The sequence below is a fragment of the Chroicocephalus ridibundus genome, chromosome 1, assembly GCF_963924245.1.
Source record: "Chroicocephalus ridibundus chromosome 1, bChrRid1.1, whole genome shotgun sequence".
NCBI classification, from domain to species: Eukaryota; Metazoa; Chordata; class Aves; order Charadriiformes; family Laridae; genus Chroicocephalus; species Chroicocephalus ridibundus.
Window position 1 is genome coordinate 188,095,816 of NC_086284.1, and position 23,864 is coordinate 188,119,679.

Below are 23,864 nucleotides of genomic sequence, written 5' to 3' on the forward strand. Positions count from 1 at the left end.
TCTACTTTGCTACTTCCATTACTGTTTGAGTAATTCTGCCAACATACTACAAACATGAAAGAAGTCCGCTCAAAATTTTAGGAAAACCCTGAAACGATCCAAAATTGTATATGATTTCTCCCAAGAATTTTTTCCTGTTCCTGGTAATTATGATCTGCACATCTACAACATTTCTACAAATTTAGTTGAATATTGTATTTTTTCTCTTCCTCTCCTACACTTACAGGAATTCACGGTCACTAAGTATTGCTACAAAATGTTAAAAGAATTGCAATAATGAGCTAGAAAGATAATTTGTATTCCACAAGGAGTGAAATGATTCCTCTTTATTTAAACAATGTTAACTAAACTCCACAAGATCTTTTTTGGCAAGAAGTGCTACCTAATGGTTCAGCTTGCCACTCTGGAAACACACAATATGCCTATCAGTGAATAAAAAAATATGTAATTAATTTTTTAAGATCTGCCAAAATGAACAGTAGATTTGTATAGTTCACTAGAAAGCATTTGCATAAGGGAAAATCAAACCGGATTTATTTACATAAGCTGTACAAACAGCAGCGGCTAAAATTGTAGTATACTAAAAAAAGCAATTTTGCCCTTTTTCAAGTTATTTAAATAGGAAAACCTTAAATATTTTCAAAACAGATGATTCATTAGATTTCTGGGAAAGATTAAGAGCCAAGCTTTTAAAAGGCAGAACATACACAGTATGTGTACGTTTCGCATTTCTTTAAGAAAAGTAAGATTTGAGAGAATCTGACGATGAGATGAAATTGCTAAAAACCAACCAGCTTCAAAACCCTAATAATACAGTTGTAAGAACATTTTCAGAAAATGTAAAGAGTAGCAGTATGTAATTTCTCCAATTTTTTTAATCCCTCTTTTCCCCTGGTTGCAGGAAGAAGAGTCTTCATCTGCTATAGATGACAGTGAAGTTTCTTCTAAGGGAATCCAATGAAGCACATAAAGAAGTAGCAGGAGCAGTTGATGCTAAAAGGAAAATAACGTATGATACCAGAAAAAGCTGTGCAGCTGAAACTCCTACAGTCAGGCTAGAGTTGCTACTGAAATAACACCTACAATCTCCCACGTGAAATGCATAAGGGAACAGAGAGTACAATGAAACAACCAAAGACCAGCCAACACATAATCGGTACAAAATGTCTAGTTTTCTCATTGTAAAAGACAGCACGTAAAGAAAAAGGACTTATACAGCGAGCTGCAGTTTCACCTCACTAACCAGTGCTCATCATTAATCCAGCATTACCTTGCTGAGAAGAAATATTTCTTTTATGTAAAGATGACATACTTCTGCTATGCTGGGACTGGTGGAAAGGATAGGCTTTGCTTCTTTCAGGAGAGTAGCTCCTGCTGCTGACACTAGAGCCAGATCTGCTGTGTGGAGAATCCCTTCGGCTCCCTGGCGATTCCCTGAAGAAAGGAGAGTCCCTCTTATGAGGGGATCGCTCTCTCATATAATGAGAAGGATAGAAGCTTTTTCTTCTGAAGCCATCTCTGACCTCCCTTTGAAGACAACAGAAAAATAAAAGTTACTTGTTTATCCTTCCAATGTTTGTGGAACAGCACTAGATAATACAATGGCAAGATTTAATGTTTGGTAAATACAAACATGTCAGCTGTCATCTGCAGAGCACGTCTGAAATCTTCAGCATTGTTAGAGTACTAAGCAATGAATGAAAAACAAGTAGGAAAGTATAACAAAAATGTATATGTATGTACTTTTTTCAGATTTCATTCAGTTACATCGCCAGAAGCTAATTCCTTTTTACTTCTCAATAATACAGCAAAATGTAAGAGAAAGAGACATTCAAGAAATTGGACTCTCACATTTCATTTCCTTCAGGTTCACTCTGCACTCCACCTGAAAATCAAGCCTTAATTTACAATAGATAAAATGCATATACAAATATTGCTCACACTATTTGGCTGTTTGTCAACTCTGTTTTTCTCTTATCCTTATTTTCAGGGGACCATGTGCCTCATTTGATTTCGTACATCTTGTTATGGGAAATATCACTGAGGGATTTCAGTTTATATCCAGCAAGGACAAAAAAAAGAAAACTGCAGAATATCTATCCTCATGCCTATGTATCCACCCAAGGTCAAACACTGAATGAAAATAGGAAGATTTATGCCTCCTAAAAAGCCTACGTCTTTCACAATACACAATATTAATTTTGAACTTTACAGTAAAATGTCACAGACACACTCAGTATTACATGAAACCCAACTGATTTGAAACCATATTCTAGTAAACACCAAAACTTTCTACTAAATTTATACATTGTTACTCCAGACCATACCCCAAATGACCTGGTTACCTGCAAATTATATTAATATACATATATATGTAAAGGTCAAAGAAACAGTATCCAATTTAACTTTTCCTAAAGAATCTCAAAGCTAACAAACATAACAAGTAAACACCTACTGAATCTAGACTTGTGACATTTGCCTTGGTCGGAAGACACACTGCTAAAAGAAGCAAGTACTTCTCAGCTCCTCCACAGTATTCCTAAGTAAAAATAAAGACTGCATAGCATTTATAGTAAGCCGGAATGTACCTTATTTCACTGTTTTTCTCTCCTATTCCTCATCATAGTCCAATATTTTAAATAAGGGAATGTCTCACAGAGACCAGCAAAGATTTGGTGGTCTCATTTAGCACAATGTAGCTATAGCTAGTTTTATGTTGGTGGATAAAAGAAAAAAAGCCCTCTAGTGTACAATTCCTATAGCATGTTACAGGCCCACATTTGTGGCGGGTAACAAAGGACTTCAGTGTGCAAAAGGTGTTTTGGACTACTGTAACGACACAGGTAGCACCACAGTAATACAAACCCTATTACACCGATGTGTTTTATGCAGTGCTGAGTTATTTTTTGCACAGAAAGCATATCTGCACAACTGGCTCTGCTTCGGAGCGTGAACATCCCACAAGCAACACTGAGGTTATCCTGCGACAGAAAAATCATGGGGGCAGGGGCATAGCCAGTAGAAATACAGACAATCCTTCAGCTTATTTCTCCGGTTCTAGATGGGATAAAGTATCAGGACAAAACAAATCTTTATTTTGAAAATTTTCATATGAAACTAAAGTATGAATCAATAGCTCTCAGCCACCCTGTTTTTTCAGTAAAACATCAGCAAAGCAAAGACAGGTTTTACAGTTAAATAATTATTTCACTGCTAACAGACCACAGGCCTTTTATAGGTATCTTATCTTACAGAAAAGCATATTTTGCATATCTGCATACCAAAACTGATACAAGACAACATTACATGGATTTATATCTAACAGATGTGCTAAAAATCAATATTTATTTCCTTCCTAAACACCTTTTCTTCTTCTTCTGTTTACTGCGACACTTTCTTCTCCCCAAGCGAGCCAGCAAAAGAAACAATTAAGGAATTGTTAAATAGTACTCTATTTAATAGCCTCTATAGAGTAGCCATTGTATAGATACTTACATCAAAGAATGAATCAGCCCAGAATACACAGAAGGATAATCCTCCTGCTTTCTTCAAAGGCCTAAGAGCAATATGCCCACACTACTCTTTAGGAAACGTGTAGATGAACAGGAGACTTTCCAGTAGGAGATAACGGAAATTACCAGACACTGAGAAAACCCGTTTAACGAAGAAAGGCTCAAACCTCTTTATCCACTTCAGTTCAGGAAAATAAAATCTCAAGAAGCCAGCCGAGTTCTCAAACCTATGAGATATAGCTGAAAATAGGGAACTAACGCTTTATCTACATTACATGTAGACTTAAAGTGAAAATTCAGACTTTAAGAATAATAGAAAGATTAGCTCAACACTGAACTAGTTTGCCCAGTTCAGTGGGGGTTTTTAAATTTATTAAAGAACATACTGATCAAATATTTATCAGGAATGAGTTAGGTACAGTATGCTTTTTCTTCAGTTTCCTTCTAATCTCTCTCTTTAAATAATCTTATTTATCTTTAAAGCATAAGCTTTCTGGCAGAGCAGTACACCACTTGTATGCCCAAAGCACGTTTTTATTAGCAAGTTATTAAATCCTAGTATACAGAGGAGTTTATTATGGAAATGTTTACAGAGCCCCAGCTACTGCACACATATAATAAATGCTCTAGTACGCAGCAAAGCCTTTAGAAAATATCATTGAAACACACTTTTAAACAGGAAAACATTTAAAAGCCTCATTCTACAATAAGATTACACACAAAAAAGTAGAATCTCACTTTCATTTTTTAAATTTTCGTTGTATCACTCCATGTTAATTCTTAACTGGACTCTATCTCATACTGAACACCCAAGCCATTAATCATATTAAATCTGTTTTGGAGAGCATAGCAACAGCACAGCATTTCTGACGTTTTCCATCAATGTAACAAACTACACTGAACAGAACAAAATAAGCATTGTTTTACCTTTTTTTCCCCCCCTTAAATACTTAAGCTAACATACACCTGCAATTTGGTAATGAAGGCCCCAATTCAGCAAAGCAGTTAAGCACATGCTTCAGATTCCAACACATATTCAAAAGGTTTATTGAGCAGGGACAATATTTAATAGAGATGCAAAATGTTGTGCTCAGCTGTAACTTTAAAATAGAACTAATGCCCTTAATAACAAATACAGGATAAATCCCTTTTATATAGAATCCCTCTTATCTTTATACTTCGTAGTCACATCTCACACTTAGTCCTGAAAGCAGAAGCTAGTTCTCTCAGCAGCACTGAGCAAATACAGGAAGTATTTGCCTCTTTAACCTCCACGAAACTTAACCATTAAGTTCTCACTAAAGCTGATAATCTTGGATGAGCTCATGACGTTTTATAAGTAAACACCCATACCCTGATATACCATCCACCAAGGGCAGCTGAGAGAAGAGCACAAGCCTGAGAGCTATTTCAGTTATTTCAGTAAACCATCAGTTCCAGTTTCTTGGAGGATAAACCACAAATACTGAATAGGTACGGCTTTCTGCATAGCAGGAGACCAAGGGAATACAACACAAGGGAGATTTTCTGTTGCCAAAGGATCAGAGACACCACCTTTCCTAAGCTACCACGACCACACCGAGTACTCCTGGTCTCATCCCTCCCTGCCATTTGAAGCCCAGCAAACCATTCAGCAGCAATGTTCTGGGAAACTGAGGGCTCCAGGAAGCCTTCTCGTTTACAAAAGGGAGTGGTAGAGCTTAAGCTATGCGAAACAAAGACTAACGTAAACTGCAGTGTCAGTTTTATCATTTAAGAGTACATAAAGGCAAACTTCAATCACTAGCTAGCTGTGAAATGCCTGGAATGGAGGTGTACTTGGGTACATGAAAGCACATCACATGCAACACAGGGAAAAGTTTTGTTTGTAAGAGGAATCTCAGTTCGCTACTGGGCAACTGTGCACAATACCTCATGCTCACTATTCTCTTGGACTTCTACATCCCAATACAGACATCCATCTTTTTCAATTAAAACATTCATCTAGGATGCGGTCCAGCCATAGAGGACACATCTCACACTTCTGACGCTGCACTGAAGAGACTGGCAACTCCACAGTGTATTGCTATGCAGCAGAAACTGTAGGTTTTTATCAGTAACTCACAGGTGAATGCAATCTATTGCCTAGATAAAACGTCAACAGAGAAGTTTATGTGACCCTTATTGTTATTGTCAAAGGGGTCAGATATACCGTTTATAGGCTCGGGCTTGATTACTACCCTTGCCTAAAAGTAGCTCACACAATTTTAAGAATAAATTGAGGAAATTAGACAGCAGGCTTAAGTACAAAAAGACAAAACAGACAAGATTTGAACCATGCCTTTTAACTCAATACACTTGGTATGTCTCATAACACATAGGCAAGCGGAAGGGGGAGGAAGAGTGAAACAAAAAAACCCTCTTGCCTTCTTTGTCATGACGCTGCAGAGGCTAATAGAGCTACCAACGTGATTCAGATGATGTGGAAACGTTTAATAAAATACACTACACCCCTGACCTCTAAGTTTCTCAGAAGATTTGCCGTGTTAAACATCCAAAAAGCAAACACGAAGAGTCAAAACCACCTCTACTTTTTAACATCTTCACAGTAAATGTAGGTGGTGGAAGATTCCAGCCACCATCCTCTCTCCCAGAACTCCTTCCCTTTCTTTCCAAAGCACGCAGTACATGTTTGTGCAACAAACCAACAACCTACTTCAGTTCTGCTTTAGAGACTTACTATTATTTCTTCTAATTGTCCAAAGATCTTTATGATGATTTATCACAAGCTAAAACAATACAGTGAATTGCACCATTGTAGATACAAGCAATTGCATCTGGTTCCGTCAGCTTTCATTTGAACATTTGAAATTATGACAGATTTCTTATGACAACTGGTTTTCAACATTTTATGACTAAGCAAGAAGCTGCAGTACTTGTAAGTGATACTTGCATTTGCTTTAAATGAAATTAACATAATTAGGTCTAGTCAATGTAATCTTATTAACAGCTTTTTGCATGAAGGCAAAAGGAAATAGGCATTGCAAAACTGGCAAATTTCATGTAGAGAAGGATAACTAGACTTACCAAATCTACAACAAAAAAATTAAAAATATATAAATGCTTCACAATTCTTATGTTGCATGTGGTGCTACTGAAGTAATCCTATGCAAACACCAAAAGTCCACACTGACGCCACCTGCCTACCCCATGAAAAGCTACTAAACACATCTCCCACCAAGCTCGGACATCATGACAGATCAGGGACAAGACAGCTTGAATATTATAGCAACATTAGAGACAAATGCCCCTATGTTCTTTTAACTGAATAGTGAAGCTATGCACTTCAACTGAAACCGGCAATGAGATTACACTCCTCTTTACCCTTAGTACGGAGTACCCTCTTTTCTACTGTCATCAACAATGTATTTATTAAGCTTGCTGGAAGATAAGGCCACACAATAAAAGTATATTTAAACTCGAACTCTTTTTCTATGATCTGCCAGACAGAAACTATGGTCAAGCATACAGATAAGGACAGAGGAACAAGAAATAAATAAAGAGCTGGAGTCCACAAAACCAGGTTTAAGTTCCAAAGAGTTAAGACCAAACAGCTTTATAAAACTGTATGCAGAATAAAGACAAAATATGTTAGTTAGACCAATCAAGAGCAAATTAGACAAAATAATTGCATTCAAATGCATGTGATCTTGGCTTCTCTTTTTTTTTTTCTTTGAAAATGAGGGCTTTGTAAGGCCCTGCAATTTCTCTACAACAGAAAATAAATCATAGGTCTAAAGTTCCAGAGTTTGCTTAAAGTGATGGAGCAAGTTACAATTTCTATTAACAGCTACAACAATTACTTCAGCACAGAATTTCACTGATAAAAATATTTACTGATAGACACTACTGTTGGGCCAGATTTCATATTCTCGACTTTCTGAGCAGCATACTGTCCCAGAACAGTCAAGCAGCTCAGATGAAGTAGCTCAAGCAATAAACTTCTCAATATAGTAGCAACTGAATCAATTCCTAGGCAGATTTAATTCAAAATGGAAACCATTCAAATCTTATATCTCAATATACAAGCTTAAAATTGGAAGGAAGACAGGAAACAAAGTACAGTATCTTCACATACTCTTATTTTTTTCCTGATACCGTAACAGACCAGAGGAACTGGGTATCATTATTGCTTCTAGAGCAAGTTCTAATGGGACAAACCTTCCTACGTAGGCATTTGCACATTTACTGCCTTCCTGCCGCAGGCACAGAGGGCAGCAGATGGGAAAGAACCTTAAAAAGTTTCCCTGTGGTACCAAAGATTGTGGGGTTGATGGGATGGGAGATAGAAAAAATTCCCAAGTACTACCCAAAGCAAGCACAATGGTATTGAGAACAAGCATTTGTGGACAGTAATGTCCTATGAAACACAAGTGAGCAGTTCTAAGAAAATTTTTAAATAATTTTATTTTTTTAAAGATCTTCTAAAACAGTGTGGAAAACGACGTATGATCATACGTCAGATAAATATATGTGCTGTTTAGAGACACACAACTTTATATTGCCAAATTTCTAGACAAAAGAAAGTTTTGGGAGAGTCTGGGTTCAGGTTGGCTTTTTTGTGGGTTTGGTAGGGTTCTTTATTTATTGTGTTTGCTGTTGTTTTGGGTTTTTTTTGTTTGTTTGGGGAGTTATTTCGGGGGGGGGGGGGGGGGGGGTGTGTGTTTGTTTTGTTTTTTTACTTCACAGTCCATGCTTGCCAAGCAATTCAACCTAGGCACACATTTGTCTAATACACACACCAAGTACCTGAAAGAAAGAAGGAAATATTTTTGCACTATATTTTTAGGGGCATAAGTGAATTTTATGTTCAGCAAGCTATTAATCTTTTTCCCAAAGGCTATCTTTAAAATTCTGAAATAGAAGAACCCAGAAATCATGAAATACCTGCTAACGGAGCTCTTAAGGCTTCTTATCGGTATTTTGCAGAATGCCATTCGTTCATTGATACTTAACAGAAAGCAACAAGTAGTGTACTGTAGTAGCATTTACTGATTTGATCAACTCTTGTGCTTAACTTTCTAACACTATCAATAAAAAGCTGCAAAAGGAAAGAGCGAGTTGTGGAACAGGTTTGTAAGCAGTAATACCTTATGTCAGTAATACTGACACACAATACCCTTATTATATTTAGTTTTCTTCTCCTTCCAAATCCCTTAATGAGATCTATAAATCAGAAAAACACTCCATTTTTCTCCCTATCAGAAAAACGCTCCAGAAATTGCTATGTTTTTATTCTTAAATTAAAGTGAAATTTGAAGCAATTATGTCAAGTAGGTTTCATTTGCTTATGCCTCAGTTTTGTAACAGTGGTATGGACGTCTGCATAGCAAATGTAAATAAAAGTTCGCAAACTACCTCTGCTTTTGGATTTCTCAAGATAAAAGAAATTATATGAAGAAAAAAACCCTATTGTACATAATGGGCTTTTTCTTTATTTGATCTCATTCCTTCCTGTCAAGTATGTAGTTTGTTCAAAATCAGAAAGCCCCGAGTTAAGACAGACATTTCTGCTTATAAATTATTCTGCCACGTAGCTTCATCTTTTCTTTTTTCCAGTTTGCTTTTTCCTTTCACTTTGATTACAGTTTACAATGACTATAATACACATTACCATCTCTTGCCTCTTGCCCCTCCGCCCCCTTTTTTTTTTTAGGCCATTTCCTATATATTACAACTAGCACTTTCTAGAACATATTTAATACAGCAACAAGCCATGCTATTTGGGTAAATTCCTTATTAAAAATCCTTTTGGAACTAGTGCACGCCTTCAGTTATCTCAGTGATTTAGTAGCAGTTAACTTCAGAGCGTAGTTCCACAACAAGTCATATCGATTTAAACCGGTGCTGCTACAATTCCAATCTTCTCAACCTTACTTGACTCTGTATTCCCACTCCATGCCTAACCTGGCATTGGTATTTTCTCTCAGGCAACTGGTAGATAATTATTTAATTGATTGTGGTGGGTTACAAACACCTGAAGCAGTACCAGGGAGAGGTAAGGACTGGAATGGCACCAGCTTAGATAGGTTTAAACTGCTGTAGAAAGATCAGTCTCCTTACTGCATTCACGACTTTTATTTATTTATATATAAATAAAATAGGACCCCCGGCCTGGTCATTGCAGGGGGGCTGGACTAGATGACCTTTAAAGGTCCCTTCCAACGCAAACCATTCTACAATTCTATAAATTGGCACACTAAAGAACCTCTTCCATTTACTTCCAAATTGCATAAACAAGCTCTCAAACATAATTTCCAAAAATAATTAGGCATACTAGACTAGGTAAGGTACGACTTCATTTAACATAACGCAACTGTTAAAAGTTAGGTTTCAGAATAGAAAGACATTTAAGACCTTAAGACAGTTGGCTGTCACAACACTGTTGCATGTCATGTGTCAATATTCAGTTCCACTTACTCACAACTCACAAACTAATACTACAAAGCTTCATATACAAGGGAAAGAACCTTGTATGGTTATGCAAATATATATCGCAAATAAATATCAAGACTAACATCAAGAATAATTTGTTAGCATGCAAAAATAGCATCCCCTTTTAAAAATAATACCAATGGCATGAGATCATGGAATTGGTTTATTGATGAACTTTTCCTCAAATGTAGATCATAACACACTCAAATGCAGCAGCAGGTGGAAACGGCTTATCAAAAAAAATCTTCTCTTTGCAGCAAAATGCTTAAAAAAAGGATGCCTATACCGTCAATAGCACCAAGCTTTTTCCTTTCCTCTACCAAAATCTACAGCACATCTCATTTTGTCAATTAAGGGGGGTGGGGTGGGGGGAAGCAACTTGCATTCGCGTAAAGAAACAACAAATAAGCACAGCTGATCCTAGTATTCCCACCATCTCTCAATGGGAATTAAATTCCCTGAAATGTTTAGTATATTCAAAACATAACAAACAAGTCCTTGGAACTGAACGGATGAAGTGTTTATCTTCCTAAGGGAAATTATGTACAAGTCCTGTGCGACAATACTCCCCATCCTGAGAAAGCCATGACTACATTCATTAAGCAAACTCATCGGCTGGTCGTGGAGATGATTTAGCTAGATGCCATCTTAACAGTAGCTGTCTGGACTCGAAGGGAGACTCCCTTCTCTTTCCCTCCCCACTGTCTCTCAGTACCTAGCTGTTTTTCAACATATTTGTTAGGAAACCTTTCAGAATAATCAAGTGTTATCCATGGGAGTTTGCCTCATCATTTCCCAATACAGCATTAACTTGCTAGTTTGATACCATCTACCACCTGATTATAACACTAGCTATACAACTGGACTAGACGAGCTTGCTTTCTGAAGTCTTCTTTAAAGTGAGGTGTTAGCCAAGATCTTACAGCGTACAGGTATATAATCTTATCTTAGCATCTTGCCCTATCACACATTGTAAACAGAGGATGGCCTTACAGTTTATTAGCATTATGTAAACATCATTGATAAGAAGAAAATAATAATTTTCCCAAAATCTTACTTAGTTTTATGCAACAAATCAATGTTATTACAAAATTTAACCGAGTTTGCACACACTACTGAGTTTTTCCTTACACGTATATCATAACATACTAATAGCTCTAGTAAACAGTTCTCATACCCCCTCTTAACCACTTTAATTTCATATCACAATTTACAGCCTTACAAACACCACAGGTGGGGAAAACAGTCGTACACACAAAAGCCATAGATCCTTAAAACATAACATAGCCTTGGATCAAAAGAAGGTGAATGAACACAATGGCAGTCGAGAACCGCCATGAGGAGAATTAGGCTTTTTGCTACCAAATTTGGTGTGTTTACTATAATTGTCAAATAAATACTTAAAAGGCTATTACTACCTAACTGTTCTTCATTCAACAATAATTCAGGCTGGGTTTTTAAGAGTATCAAAACATTCTTAGAGAAGGTTATAACAACCTGTCTTTAGTCCAAAGAATACTTTGTCAATCCTTTAGAGTCACAATACAGAGACTATATTTAAATATACCTAAAATATTTCAAAAGGTCAAAGTAGTAGAAATACCACACACGGAGCATCTGACTGACATCACCTATTTGTAATTACGTGTTTCGAAAACAATCTTACCCAGTTTTCTCTAATGGCTCTTCACTGGAGTTAAAACCAAGATTTAGAACCCTTCTAAGTTTTATAGAAAAAGTAAGCTCTACTGCATGACACTGTATATTTACAAGCTCATCAGGAAAAAAAAAAAAAAAAAATTCAGGTAGGGGGAAGTTCTGCTAATTTGACAATTCCCACATAGGAGAAACTTTGAAATGTTTGATTAGAAAAACAATGCTTTCATGACATCATTCTGAAAGGAAATAGAACAGCCAGACTCCTCTGTCACCAACAGTCAAAGGAGTCTCCTATCAACAAGGGGGAAAAAAAAAAAAATAAAAATCACAGCTCAGACTCCTGTGGGAGGTTCCAGGGTCCTGGCTGAATGGTAGGAATAATGCAACTGACCTCAGAAGCTCATGAGGAGAAAAGATTAAGAGAAAAAGAAATTAAATGATCAATACAGCATATATTATGACTTTAAACTCCCTCCTGTCGACATCAGATGGAAATTGCATAAGCAATTAAATCAGTTCTGCAATATCCCCTAAAAGGAATAAAATTTTCAGTAAGCAACTTTTGAAAGCAAACATGTTTTTTAGAATTGGAATGATAAATTCTGCAAAGAAATAAAGAAAACAGATCTTCAATAAAGATCATGGTCAATAGTTATGCAAATAAAAATATTTAAAAACTAAAAGCAATCACTCAACAACTACAACTCACTGCTGTGAAAGCAACATTCACCTTACAGAATAACCTCCCCATTAGCTGAAACATGCAAAAAAAATCCAGTTGAATATAAAAGGAATGTTTACCTCCTCCCCATATTTTTACATTGTAAGGTGGAGACAAAAAAATTCTACAATTGAAACCCTGTCTGCCAGTCTCTCCTTTTCTCCCCATTCTTGCAAGTGACAAACATTTCAGAATTTGAGTGACAGCAGTCTTGCTTACAAAGCAGGTCCCACCGACAAAAACAACAGCAGAAACTTCAGTTTGCATTAGTATTTTCAGTAAGAAAACAGCCAGTGTTCACATACATAATTTTAAGTCTCTGGGTTCTAAGTTAAATGGAGGAAAGAGGTTCATCACAGCAACAAACCCAAGCTTGTCTGAACTAAAACTTTTTTGCTTCCAATTGCATTGACTTGCAATAGTGAACAGTTCGGAATGGTTCTTAATTACACATAGCCTTCAGTACAGGGCTGTTTTAAAACGCAAAGTGATACCTGCATGAGAAGATTCCAGTTCCTAAAATTCATTCCAAACAAAAACCCGTGGACCAAAGGAACCCAAAGCACTAGTAATACAATTAGACATATAAAATTTTGACCAAGTAAGAAAAATCAAAAAATCGTAAATCTCAGTTTGCAAACAAATTGGTTGTTCCAAGCACAAAAGAGCCAAAGAGGCAGTAGAGCAGAAAACAGCCCTCAAAGAAAACGCAGCAGCTACTGAATCAATAAGACTGCTGCATAAGGTACAAAGTGTAATATGAAGTCATTAAATATTTAGTGTAAACCAAAATCTACTTTTAAGTTATCTATTACCTATTATCTTGTTCCAAGAAGTTTGAACTCCCCCCCCCCCCCCCCCCCCCCCCCCCAAATATCTTAAGCCAAGGTAAACTAATTTAGCTAGCAGCCTAATACAATGGGTCTTCTGAACTAAAGATTTCAACAGACAAGTCCTTGCCTGGAGTTGTAGACAGGTATAACGAATCTACCACAATGACCTATTATAAGGAAACTGTAATTTCGTTATGAATAAACAAGTTACTCTAGTAGTTCGTGTGAATACCTGAGAGATTCAATGTTCTGGCAGAGCTTTTATTTATTTATTTATTAAAAGAAAAAGGCATGTGCTAATGAATATGATTAGAACTCTGCTTATCAATTTCTGTCAAAAGCAAGACCATTTTCTTTGGGTGACTGCCATATTTATTTCCCTCCACACATGTTTTTTAATAAAGAATGAGGTTCTTGTATAGTGTCCCTTAAGACCTGTCAAATATTGCAACAGAACAGCAGACTTATGTACATTTTTAGCACCATCTCATAAATCACTTTGGCTAAGTTTCTCTCCTATAAGCAAGACAAAGATCAGTTTACATTACAAGAAAACTTAAATCCAAAGCCTAAAGACCTCCCACAATACACCACTTTAAACGAGTATAAAATATTTAACCAGGTTCACTGTTTCATTCACTAAAGAATACATCAGGGAGGGGAAAACTAAGAAACAAGCTACCCCCAGTAATTCAAAGGTGATTGCACAGTGCTAATGTAAAGATAACTGCCTTGGCCTATGACACCTCTGAACCCTCAATATTAAATCCTGCTTTGTTGAGAGAAGAGTCAGTGACCCTTAACTTCTATCTGGAGACTCTCTCATTAATGGTTTTGGTTTAAAATAACCATTCTTGCCAAAGAACAATTTTCTTCTTAACGTGCAATCTTCAGACCACTCCTCTAGAGTATCCTGTCATCACATACTGCTCTGCAACGGGTGAATCAAAAAATGGAAGGTACTTCAGGCAGAGCTCAGAAAGCCACGATTGCTGAGCTTCTATCCCCTACTTCGCTACCAATTTTGTCCATAGCCTTCAGTAAACACAATCCCACTGTGAAAGTTTATGAATCTACAAAAATTGAGGTATATTATGCTTTACTGCCCTAAAGAGGTAACTGTAAGTTTAATGTTCAGAAAGCCACGTAAAATTTTCAGAGGAAAGGCAATGTGCCATCGATTTAGAAGTTTTCCAAAACAAAATATAGAACTGAATGATGAATCTTAATTGTTCATACACCACTGACCGTTTAAAATTAACTTTCAGCATTTTGCCAGATAATTTTCCTTCATTTCCAGCATCAAATTTACTTTATTATTTCTATTTATTACAAAATATTTCCTGTGCACTGCACAGATAAACAGATCTGTTTTATATACACAAATGCATTAGCATTAAAGACTGGACTAGGAGTACTTCCTAATTTCACACAGGACATGGAAAAAACCCCACAACAACCATTAAACAAAAGAATACATGTAGTAGCAGCAAGTTTCCTTCATTAACAAAGGAAAACATATTAATGTCAACAACTTGAGAAGAGATATTACAAGTGTCCTATGTGAGCCACTTCTCAGGAGTCTCTATTATGTGAACAAACATTACCACTGATGCAGAGTACTTTGTCTACAAATATGGCAATTCTAATTTTACAAAAATCTGGGCCTTGGATAATTTTAAGGATCAAATTTAATGCATGTATAGCTGGGATTTACAAGTGCGTCATTTTGTAATTTCTCTTTGAAGATGAGCCTTACCCATCTTAAGTTGCCAAGTTTCGCATATTTCACATCTTATGAACTCAGTTTGGCTGAAAAAAAAAGAATGAAGTAATGCTCCGTGCACTCAAAAGGATTAAAATTTGGCATGACTAAAGTGAACAGCAGCTAACAATCTTCTAAAGTATTTCACACTGAAAAGCTCATCTGACTTCATAAAAAAGAACTTGTATGCAAAATCCATTGCTATGAGGCGCATACAGAAGTACTGCAAAACTGGAGTTCTTCAACATACAGCAATAGTTCCCTGCAACTTTTCAAAAAATCTGACGTGAATAATATAATTCAAGTGCTTTGAATAAATGAGTTTGATATATCACTAAAGACAAGTAATAACACAGCCCCAGAAGCAATCAACATCAGTAAAAGATAAATGTACAAAGAAGTCATGTGTTATTTGATCTCTACTCCTCTCATAATTTCTAACTTTCACAATTCTCATAGCATCAGCAACCAAGACATTAAAACTGTCATCACGTGTGCAGAAAATTCTCTGCTCTCCAAACTAAGAGATTCTGCTTTGATGCACAATTCTTTTCATATGCCAACGAGGCTTGAACCAAGAGGCACTTCAAACCAAGCTATGATTGTAGGGTTACACAATTCACATAAGTTCCTGGAGTTCAGAAATTCAGCAAGAATCCCTTAGGTCAGAATAAGAGAAAAAGGGCTGGGAACTAATTTTGAAGTCTATGCACATCCTCTGAATTACTTCATTTTTTACATATAAAAAAATGATACTGCAATAACGAAGTCATGGTCAGAATGACAGCTGTTCACTCAGCATAGTATAAAACAGGGCTAACAACTCTCAATTCTTGAGTGGTCCAGGAAAGAGCAGAAAGATCAGTAATGCTCCGCTTAATTGTAGACTACTGGCAAATGACAGCTGCTTGGAAATTGGAGCATAAGTCCATAAGAAGAAAGAAGGCAAGAAAAAAAGACAGCTAAGCAAAGTGCTAGAACCTCAACAATCCTCCTGTCACGCATGGAGAATTGCTGCTGGTCAGTGGACGTATCACAGCTCAAGCCACAGCTATGCGACCGCTAAGTAAGCAAGCACTTCCTATTTTTAAGGAAAAGGCAAGAAGCTTAAAAAAAAAAAAAATCCACAAAAGAAACAACAACAGCAAAAAAACCCAAACACCACTCAAAAAACCCCTAACAGATGGCTTCTTCAACATGGGAAACTTTTACCCCCCAAAATTCTGCATCATTTAAGGATTTTTGATATTCCAGGTAAGCAGCTACTTTTACTTTGGGAGAATCTCAAGTAATGTTTTTCAGCACTCCAAAAAAAGATAGAAAGGAAGAAAAATGGAAAGGAGAGAGCAGAAACTACTTTTTGACAGTTAAGTTGCCAAAAATCAAAGCAGGAAAATGTGAATGATTAAAGCTTAAAAGGAAATGCTAAACATAATATTGACAATGACTTCTTACAGCACATTTTTAGCTGCTGAGTTATTTTTAAAAATACTCAAGAATACGGATTATTTATGTCAATAAAAGAGCTGTTCTTTTTAGAATTTATAGTCACTGTACTGACTACAAAAACCCATTAGCTTTACCAGTCTCCCGAGTGTCTTTAGCTTCACAAATCTAACTTTGTACTATGTTTTAGCCATGTTCCATGCAGTTTTTTTAAGAAGTACTTCTGGTTAAAGTAATCTTAAATCTCCCTCTATTACCTCAAAGAAAAAAAAAATAATTTATATGTACTCCGGAACAACTTACCCAAAATAACTTCCACCACACCAAAGAGAAAGAATTTTGCATATAATCATTTTTTAATCTCATGGGTTTTAGTGCAAATGTGTTTGAAATGGTAAGTAATTAGCATTTTCACCACAGGAGACAACATATACTAAGTACTGTACTTTGATTTCCTCTGTTGAGATCCACTACATAGCTCAATAGTGAGCAATATGCAAAAAACAGTTAAGTTTATTACCAAGCATGAAATGCTACAAGTGTTTAGCAGTCTGATCACAGGAATTTATATCCCAGGTTATTTACTATTCCTGTGCTCTTTTTGTACAATCAGACTTCTGACATGCTAACACATATTTGTATAATAAATCAGGAGGGCTTCATTCAATCACAAATACATTCCCATACCCTCAACTGAACCAAATATCTTTATGAATTTCTTCCGTAGTGTTATTGTAGTTGTGTAACAGTTACATACTCTGAAATACATAATAAAGACTCCGATGGGACTATCACCTACCACGCAAAGCATTTTTAAAGCCTTCAACAAAACAAGTTGACATTTTATCCTCACAGTTTAAATGGAAGAAATCAGGATGCATTTAGGACAACATTTTTGACCACTGGGTGCCACTCTTGTTCTGTGTAAAATACGCTGCCTGGCACTAACTCATTCTTCTCAGTCTTTTTTTAGTTTTTACAGCTTTAATCAACTCTGATTCCTCTAAACCGGAAGGAAAAGATGCAAGAATCTTTACACAAGTTTCTATAGAACACTTACTACTTTTCAAAACCTTTACTATTGTTTTTAGTCCCAATAATGCAGTTTTGAGAGAAGTCTAGTGCACATAGACCATTATGGTATATGAAGAATTTTTTTTATGGTGAAGTTACGTAGTAATCTAGTTATGCTATGTCTAAATCATCACATTCAAAGCCATGGATATCTACTGCAACTGCGTAGCCCTGTAGCACTGTATTGCCATTGCTACTATCAGCTTCATATTGAGTTTGCAAGGCCTTAAGACAGAGGCTTTTGCACAAGCTTGTCAGGCTTGCTCTGAGCTTTTCTTGACCCGCCTGAAATTTCTTTTTTTAACTTGGTGCAGTTTTAACAGCAATTTTTCTAACTGACCAGGTTTCTGTAGCTAACTTGGTTTACTTTTGTTGATCTTTGTATGGTACAACCACAGTTTTATATAGACAGCAGTGACAAGGAGTTATTCTATGTAGAATGAGATATTTATGACTAACACCATAATGCAGTATATAGAAACACTGGCCTGGTATAAAAGCAGACACCTTGAGAAATGGAAACACAGAATGCGGCATATAAAAGTACAGCCATGAGATTACATTCTTAGATTAGACTGTTTATATTTCAGTTATACTAACAATTAATTCTTGTCTGAATATTTACTGTGAGTTTCATCCTTGTCCAAAAACTTTGAGTGTAACACTATCCTGTGCACTTTATTTATCATACCGAATAATCCCATATCAAACATCATTGCAGGCATATGTATATTACTGCCCTACTGCTTAATACTATTCCTTACATCTCACAGATGGGAACTTGAGGTACAGACTAAGAAGTGCTTGCAGAAATGAATATAATGTATGATGGAAATACCAATTCATCCGTCCAGCTGAGAAAACAGGGAGGTCAGAACAAGGCTACGCTAAACTTCACAATCCCATTATCCACCCCAGCAGCCTTTAAAATGGCACAGGTATCCTTCCACTGTATTGCGGCCCTAAGGTATTTGCTTCTGTGACTGCAGTATTAGACCAAAGAATTCTCTGAAGTCATGTAAAAAGTATGACTGATCAAGGAAATGCACTAAATTACTTACAGTCCCAGGCCAACATCCCAAAGACTCCTATCCTTACTAAACAAATGCTAAAATAGAGACTTTCATGTCATACCATTTATTTAATTTGTACTTCAAACAATACAACCAGAAACCACTTTTGCACTGTCGTCTTTTACTTCAACAGATGTCCTTTCCCACATCCCTGTCATTTCATTGCTCTGCTCTACAGACTGTTTTGATAAGAAAGAAAAATGCTCTAAAGAGTTCCAGCCGATGCCTGGCACTACTGTAAATTCTTATAAAATACCTGTACTCAGGCTGCCGACTTATAGGATGATCATCCCTTGGCCATCTGTATCCTGATTCATCCTGCAAAACATACGTGCAAAACAATTGTGTGACGTGTATCTCAACACCAGAGGCAATGTACAGTTAGTTGCCAAATGGTACTTACTTACTGCAAAACGAAAGCATTTAATGAGCTAAAATAAACTACTAAACATTCATAGCAAAGTTCCTCTCAGTTTACTCACTCTACCCCATTCCTCTTATTTTCTTCCTCTATTAATACAAAGGAGAGCAACTTTGAGATGTTGTACAGAACACAAAACCTGCAAAAATTTCCAAACTGTATACATGGGCCCTGACTTAAAAAAAAGAAAATTTTCCTCATTGAAATGTAAATTATCATCACTAGCTTGAAATTACAAAATTTCAAACAACTGGGTTGGAGGAAGCAGCAGAAATGACCTTTCAAAGGGAGCATAAATTTTGTACTTAAGTGCAGCTACTGGGAAAAAAAATGCGTTCAACACCATGACAGAATTTAAATAAAGAACAACTGTGTGAATTAAAAGGATAGACAGAAAACATTCAACAAGCTGTGTGTGCAAGGACTTGTTAAACAGAAAGATTTTGCAGTCATTCTTCTATTCATACAGAGGACTTCTGGCCACTTTTGTTTTCGCAGTTCAGACAGATTTCCACAGAGCTGGACAAGGGTCCCTGTCTACGTCAATAGAGTAGCTAGGAACCATACGAAGCAGCAAACACGTATTACCATATAATCACAAGTCTTAGAAGCACAGTAACTGCAAAAAAGCAGCAAGTATGAAAACCTAGATGCTTTTTCTATTCATTCTGTTTCCGCTCATGAGAACTGCAATGTTCTGTCTGAAATAATACTTTAACTGTTCAGTATTCAAGAATTAATAAGATAAACATCATAAAAACGTGAGAAGAATCACCTTACGTACACCTCGGTGTGGAGGGCCACTTCTTCGGTCATGGGCAAAACTGCGACCCTCTTCATAGTCTCTGTACTCAGCATGACCGTAATCATCATACCGACTGTAATTCCCATCCCCAGGTCTTTCGAGCAGCGGTGGTTTCTTGGGCACAATGTTTACTACCCTATGGTAATCATCCTAAACCACAAAAAAACCAAAATCATATGGCTTTTAACAGCTGGAAATCTGTAGTGAATACACAAAAGTAAAAAAAAAACAAAAAACAAACAACCCGAGTTATTTCTAAATATGGGACTATAAGAATCTTAAAGCTGAAACAGCATATGGGAACAACAAACATTAGCAATCATGCCAGTCTGATGGTGGAATAACTTATTAAATCTAACTGGACACCATTCATATGCAATCCTTAGGCATTACAAGTTTTATTATTGGGGGACGTTTGTCAACATGGTTTAAGTTTCCTTTGAAAGCTTAAAGCAGTAGCATCAGCTACTTTTTTCTTTTTAAGCATTAGCTACATATATTTCCCAAAGACTTTTACATTAACTTAAGAATTCAATACAGAAAGTTACATCTGTAAGCCTGTAAAACAGAGAGCCCATTTGAAAATACTAACAATTCTCTTAATGTCAATAACATCCTCCACACTATGGAGATTATAGCGAAGACAGTCCTTGCTTCAAAATCTGAATAGATAAACACCTTCTCACTACAATGCAGCAGATGAGGATTCAGCTGACAGAGACAGTTTTAACACCCTCAGGTTTTCTTTTACTACAACTTTCAGATAGCATTTTGCTAGGATGCAAAATTAATTTATTGTATTTCCTTCAAATAAAATGTCATACACCATTTGCCAGTCAAGGAAATCCTTTGTTTATTAATCGCAAATTGCACAGTTGCAAGAGATACAAATTCAGTTTTCTAGAACCACGTATTATATAAGCCAGCTGAAAATAAAAAGCAAATGAAAGCATGAATGCAAGATCTTGTATTTTAAGTCTTCATCCTTTACCAAGATATATTTCCTATGGGCCTTAAAAACACAAGCTATAAATGCAGAGACTTGAGTGAGCATGTGCAATTTGGAAGTGGGGGGAAAGATAATTTTTTTAATAGTAATAGAAGTCACAACATAATGCAGCAATACTTTTTGTAGAAAAATACATTAAATTCATAAACTGTTAAATATTACCGTGCAAAAAAAAAAGTTAGTTCTGATTTCAGAGACCACCCAACAAATTCACTAGAGGGCAACCCAAAGCCAACCTACAGCCACACTGATGCAAAGCAGAGACTACATACATATTCATACACAGCCACAATGTTTCATCTACCCGCACCTCGTTAAACATCCTCCACATTTTTTTTGCTGGGTGTTTTTTTTTTCCAGTTTAGTGTCTTACAAAGAAGATGTACTCTGAAGCTAAAATCAAACTGCTCAGGGCTTTATCCTCATCCGGAAGTGCCCATCCCATAACTATACCGACATACAGAAGGACAGTTACCTGAAAGCTCAAGGTGTACCCACTTACAGTTAATTGTGCCAAGCCCTTGCAACTTTATGTTGTTTAGCAGGATCTGAAAGCACGTATTTCTACTATAATCTATACTAGACATATAATTAGCACATGATTTAGATTAGGATAAGTCTCTTGCTCTCCCAAACGAGATACTTCATTCTGTATCACTGGCATGTCTCGGCTCCAACATATTAACCTGTCAGCAAATGCTATGCATGTTCATAGATTGAATAAATTAATTCGATTTTAATTGTCTAGTCAAAATTAAGTCAGTAAAAGACCTGTAAAGGTGGACACAGATACAATGACAAAGGCTTACATGGAGAGAAACTGCTTGCCAACTATCTTGAATCAGCAGAGCTGTATGAGGAGCTTCACGTCCTTCTTTCAGTAAGGCAGAGAGACACCAAATCTTGGTTTGCCCAGCTACTGGGGGTGGTGTTTTGGATAGTACTGATTGTGATAGATGAGTGTATTCTGCTAGTCCCTTCATCCCCAGCTCCAAACACATGTAATATAAAGCTAGCATTGAACTATCTACTTAGTTCTTGCATCAAAACAAGTGCATCACATCTTTTAAATTTTAAAGCAAATTTTCATAATGCATATGCCATGCATTGTTCCATGGACAGTTTGAAAGACTAAAAGAATTTAGGAATGCCACTGTTGCAATCGTTAAATTAAATTAGCCGTGTGTTAGCCAAGTCAAAAGTTGATTAAAAATATACATCTGTGAAAATACATTCTGCCTTTCCTGGTGTCCTATTTCTGGTAAATATTTTGGAGAAACAGCTGACTAAATACCCTGTGCAAACTTATCTGATTTTCAGTTCCTGAAAACACAGAAATTTTTTTGTTACCTGTAGAGAGAGTTAAAAATGTCACAGAGCAGACAAATACTAATACAGTACTCAGTAGAGAAGAGTACCTAACCAGTTACCAACATACCAACACTGGTACGCTTCCAAAACAAGCCGAAAATACGGTAGAGGGAACCCAGAAAGTACACTCAATCAGCTGTGCTGTTATTCCGATATTTAAAAGCCTTAACAGAAAAGCCAAATAACAGACACACGTACATGAAATTTTATTTTACTAAATGTATGCATTACTGAATGTACGAATGCATATGTAAATAAACAGACTGAAAAGTATTCTTAAAGTTCTATTTAAGGTGTAATAGCTCAAAAGACAAAGCTACAACCTGTTTTTGTCCTTCTTTAGAGACTTCAGACAAAAGAGAAAAAAATAAAAATAATTTTACCCAACTCTTTGGCACAGAGTTTTTCTAAAAGCTTTCTAAAATTATTCTACAGCAGAGTAAGCATAGCTTCTGTGTTTGCTTTTACAAGCATAACATACAGTCTCCATGTCTATAAAGTAGATTTCCGTTGACACTCTTCTTGAAAGCATTTCGCTTACAAGGCTACAAAACCCAATTTCTTTAGCAAAGATGTATTTTCAACATTTGTTATAAACACTTCCTTCTATACTTTACACATCATAAAAAAACCCTGCATCGCTGACAAGAACAATATTGAAAGTAGTCATTTTACTGCCTCAAGTCACTTCAAAGATGTATTAACATTAAAAAAAAGCCTGTACAACATAGTATGGCCTTTGGTTCTCCAGAAGTTATTAAGAATCTTGTGCTTAACACAAAGAACTACACAAAAAAAAAAATCAATTTATCAAAATACAAATATTCTAAAACATTTTCAACAGATTTGAAAAAAAATACAAAACTTAGTTTTGTAGTCATCCTATTATCTCTGTGCAGATCCATTTGCTAGATTGTTGTCTTAAATGAACCAGAAAAGAATGGAACTTGGGGTATACTAGGAACTTAAATATGTACATAAAACCAGCCCTTATAGTACAAGACATGGTATAAAGGTATATTATAATGGTGTAATGCTAACGAAACATACTATACACTTACGTCAGGATGAATCCTTGGAGGGAGACGTTCTCTTGGAACTCTTTCATAGTCATACCGCCCTTCAGACCACATTTCATCTCTTCGATACGCCACTAAACACAATAAAAATCCAATTAGCCAAAACCACACTCATTATGAATAGACGAAAGGATAGTGAGCATAGAAATAAAGGTTCCCAGACTTCTCCCAATATAACATATTATGCACAAGCCCTGTACATACACTTTTTTTAATTAGCCCTTTAAAATTAAGTCTATCTAGCTATAGAATGTAATTAATGAACTTTAAGCAAAAATAACTCACAGTATGTGCAAGAACAACTTAAAAAATGGAAATCAGTGCTGTATAATCAGTACAATTACAGGACTTCCAGCTACTATAAACAGCACTATTGAAATAAATGCACATTGCAAATACCAGCTGTACATATAAATTCATACACACATAACTTAGAGCAACTTTGATATTGTTCTGCTAAAAATAGCAGACTTTTTTTTAAAAAAAGAGTTCAACTCCCATTTATTAGACTGAAAAATTTCTACTTTTCTATATAATATAAAAACTTTGATTGAATTATTTCATCATCTCAATCATCTGGAAAGCAGTTAAAACACAACACATCATTCAGTTAGCACAAAGC

General features: G+C 36.1%; 1 protein-coding gene across 7 annotated transcripts in view; it reads right to left on the minus strand.

Annotated features, from left to right (window-relative positions):
• The window catches only part of PPHLN1 (periphilin 1), a 76,298-nt gene that overhangs the window by 46,304 nt on the left and 6,130 nt on the right, over positions 1–23,864 (minus strand). For 4 of the 7 annotated variants that reach the window (XM_063323127.1, XM_063323126.1, XM_063323131.1 and 1 more), the window contains exons 3-6: positions 23,225–23,316; positions 19,754–19,933; positions 18,814–18,875; positions 1,271–1,527 (exon numbers count right to left, since the gene is read on the minus strand). In XM_063323127.1, coding sequence (XP_063179197.1) covers positions 1,271–1,527; positions 18,814–18,875; positions 19,754–19,933; positions 23,225–23,316 — 591 coding nt within the window. The remainder of the gene's footprint in view (positions 1–1,270; positions 1,528–18,813; positions 18,876–19,753; positions 19,934–23,224; positions 23,317–23,864) is intronic. The other 3 variants (XM_063323128.1, XM_063323132.1, XM_063323129.1) reach the window with 2 other exon arrangements.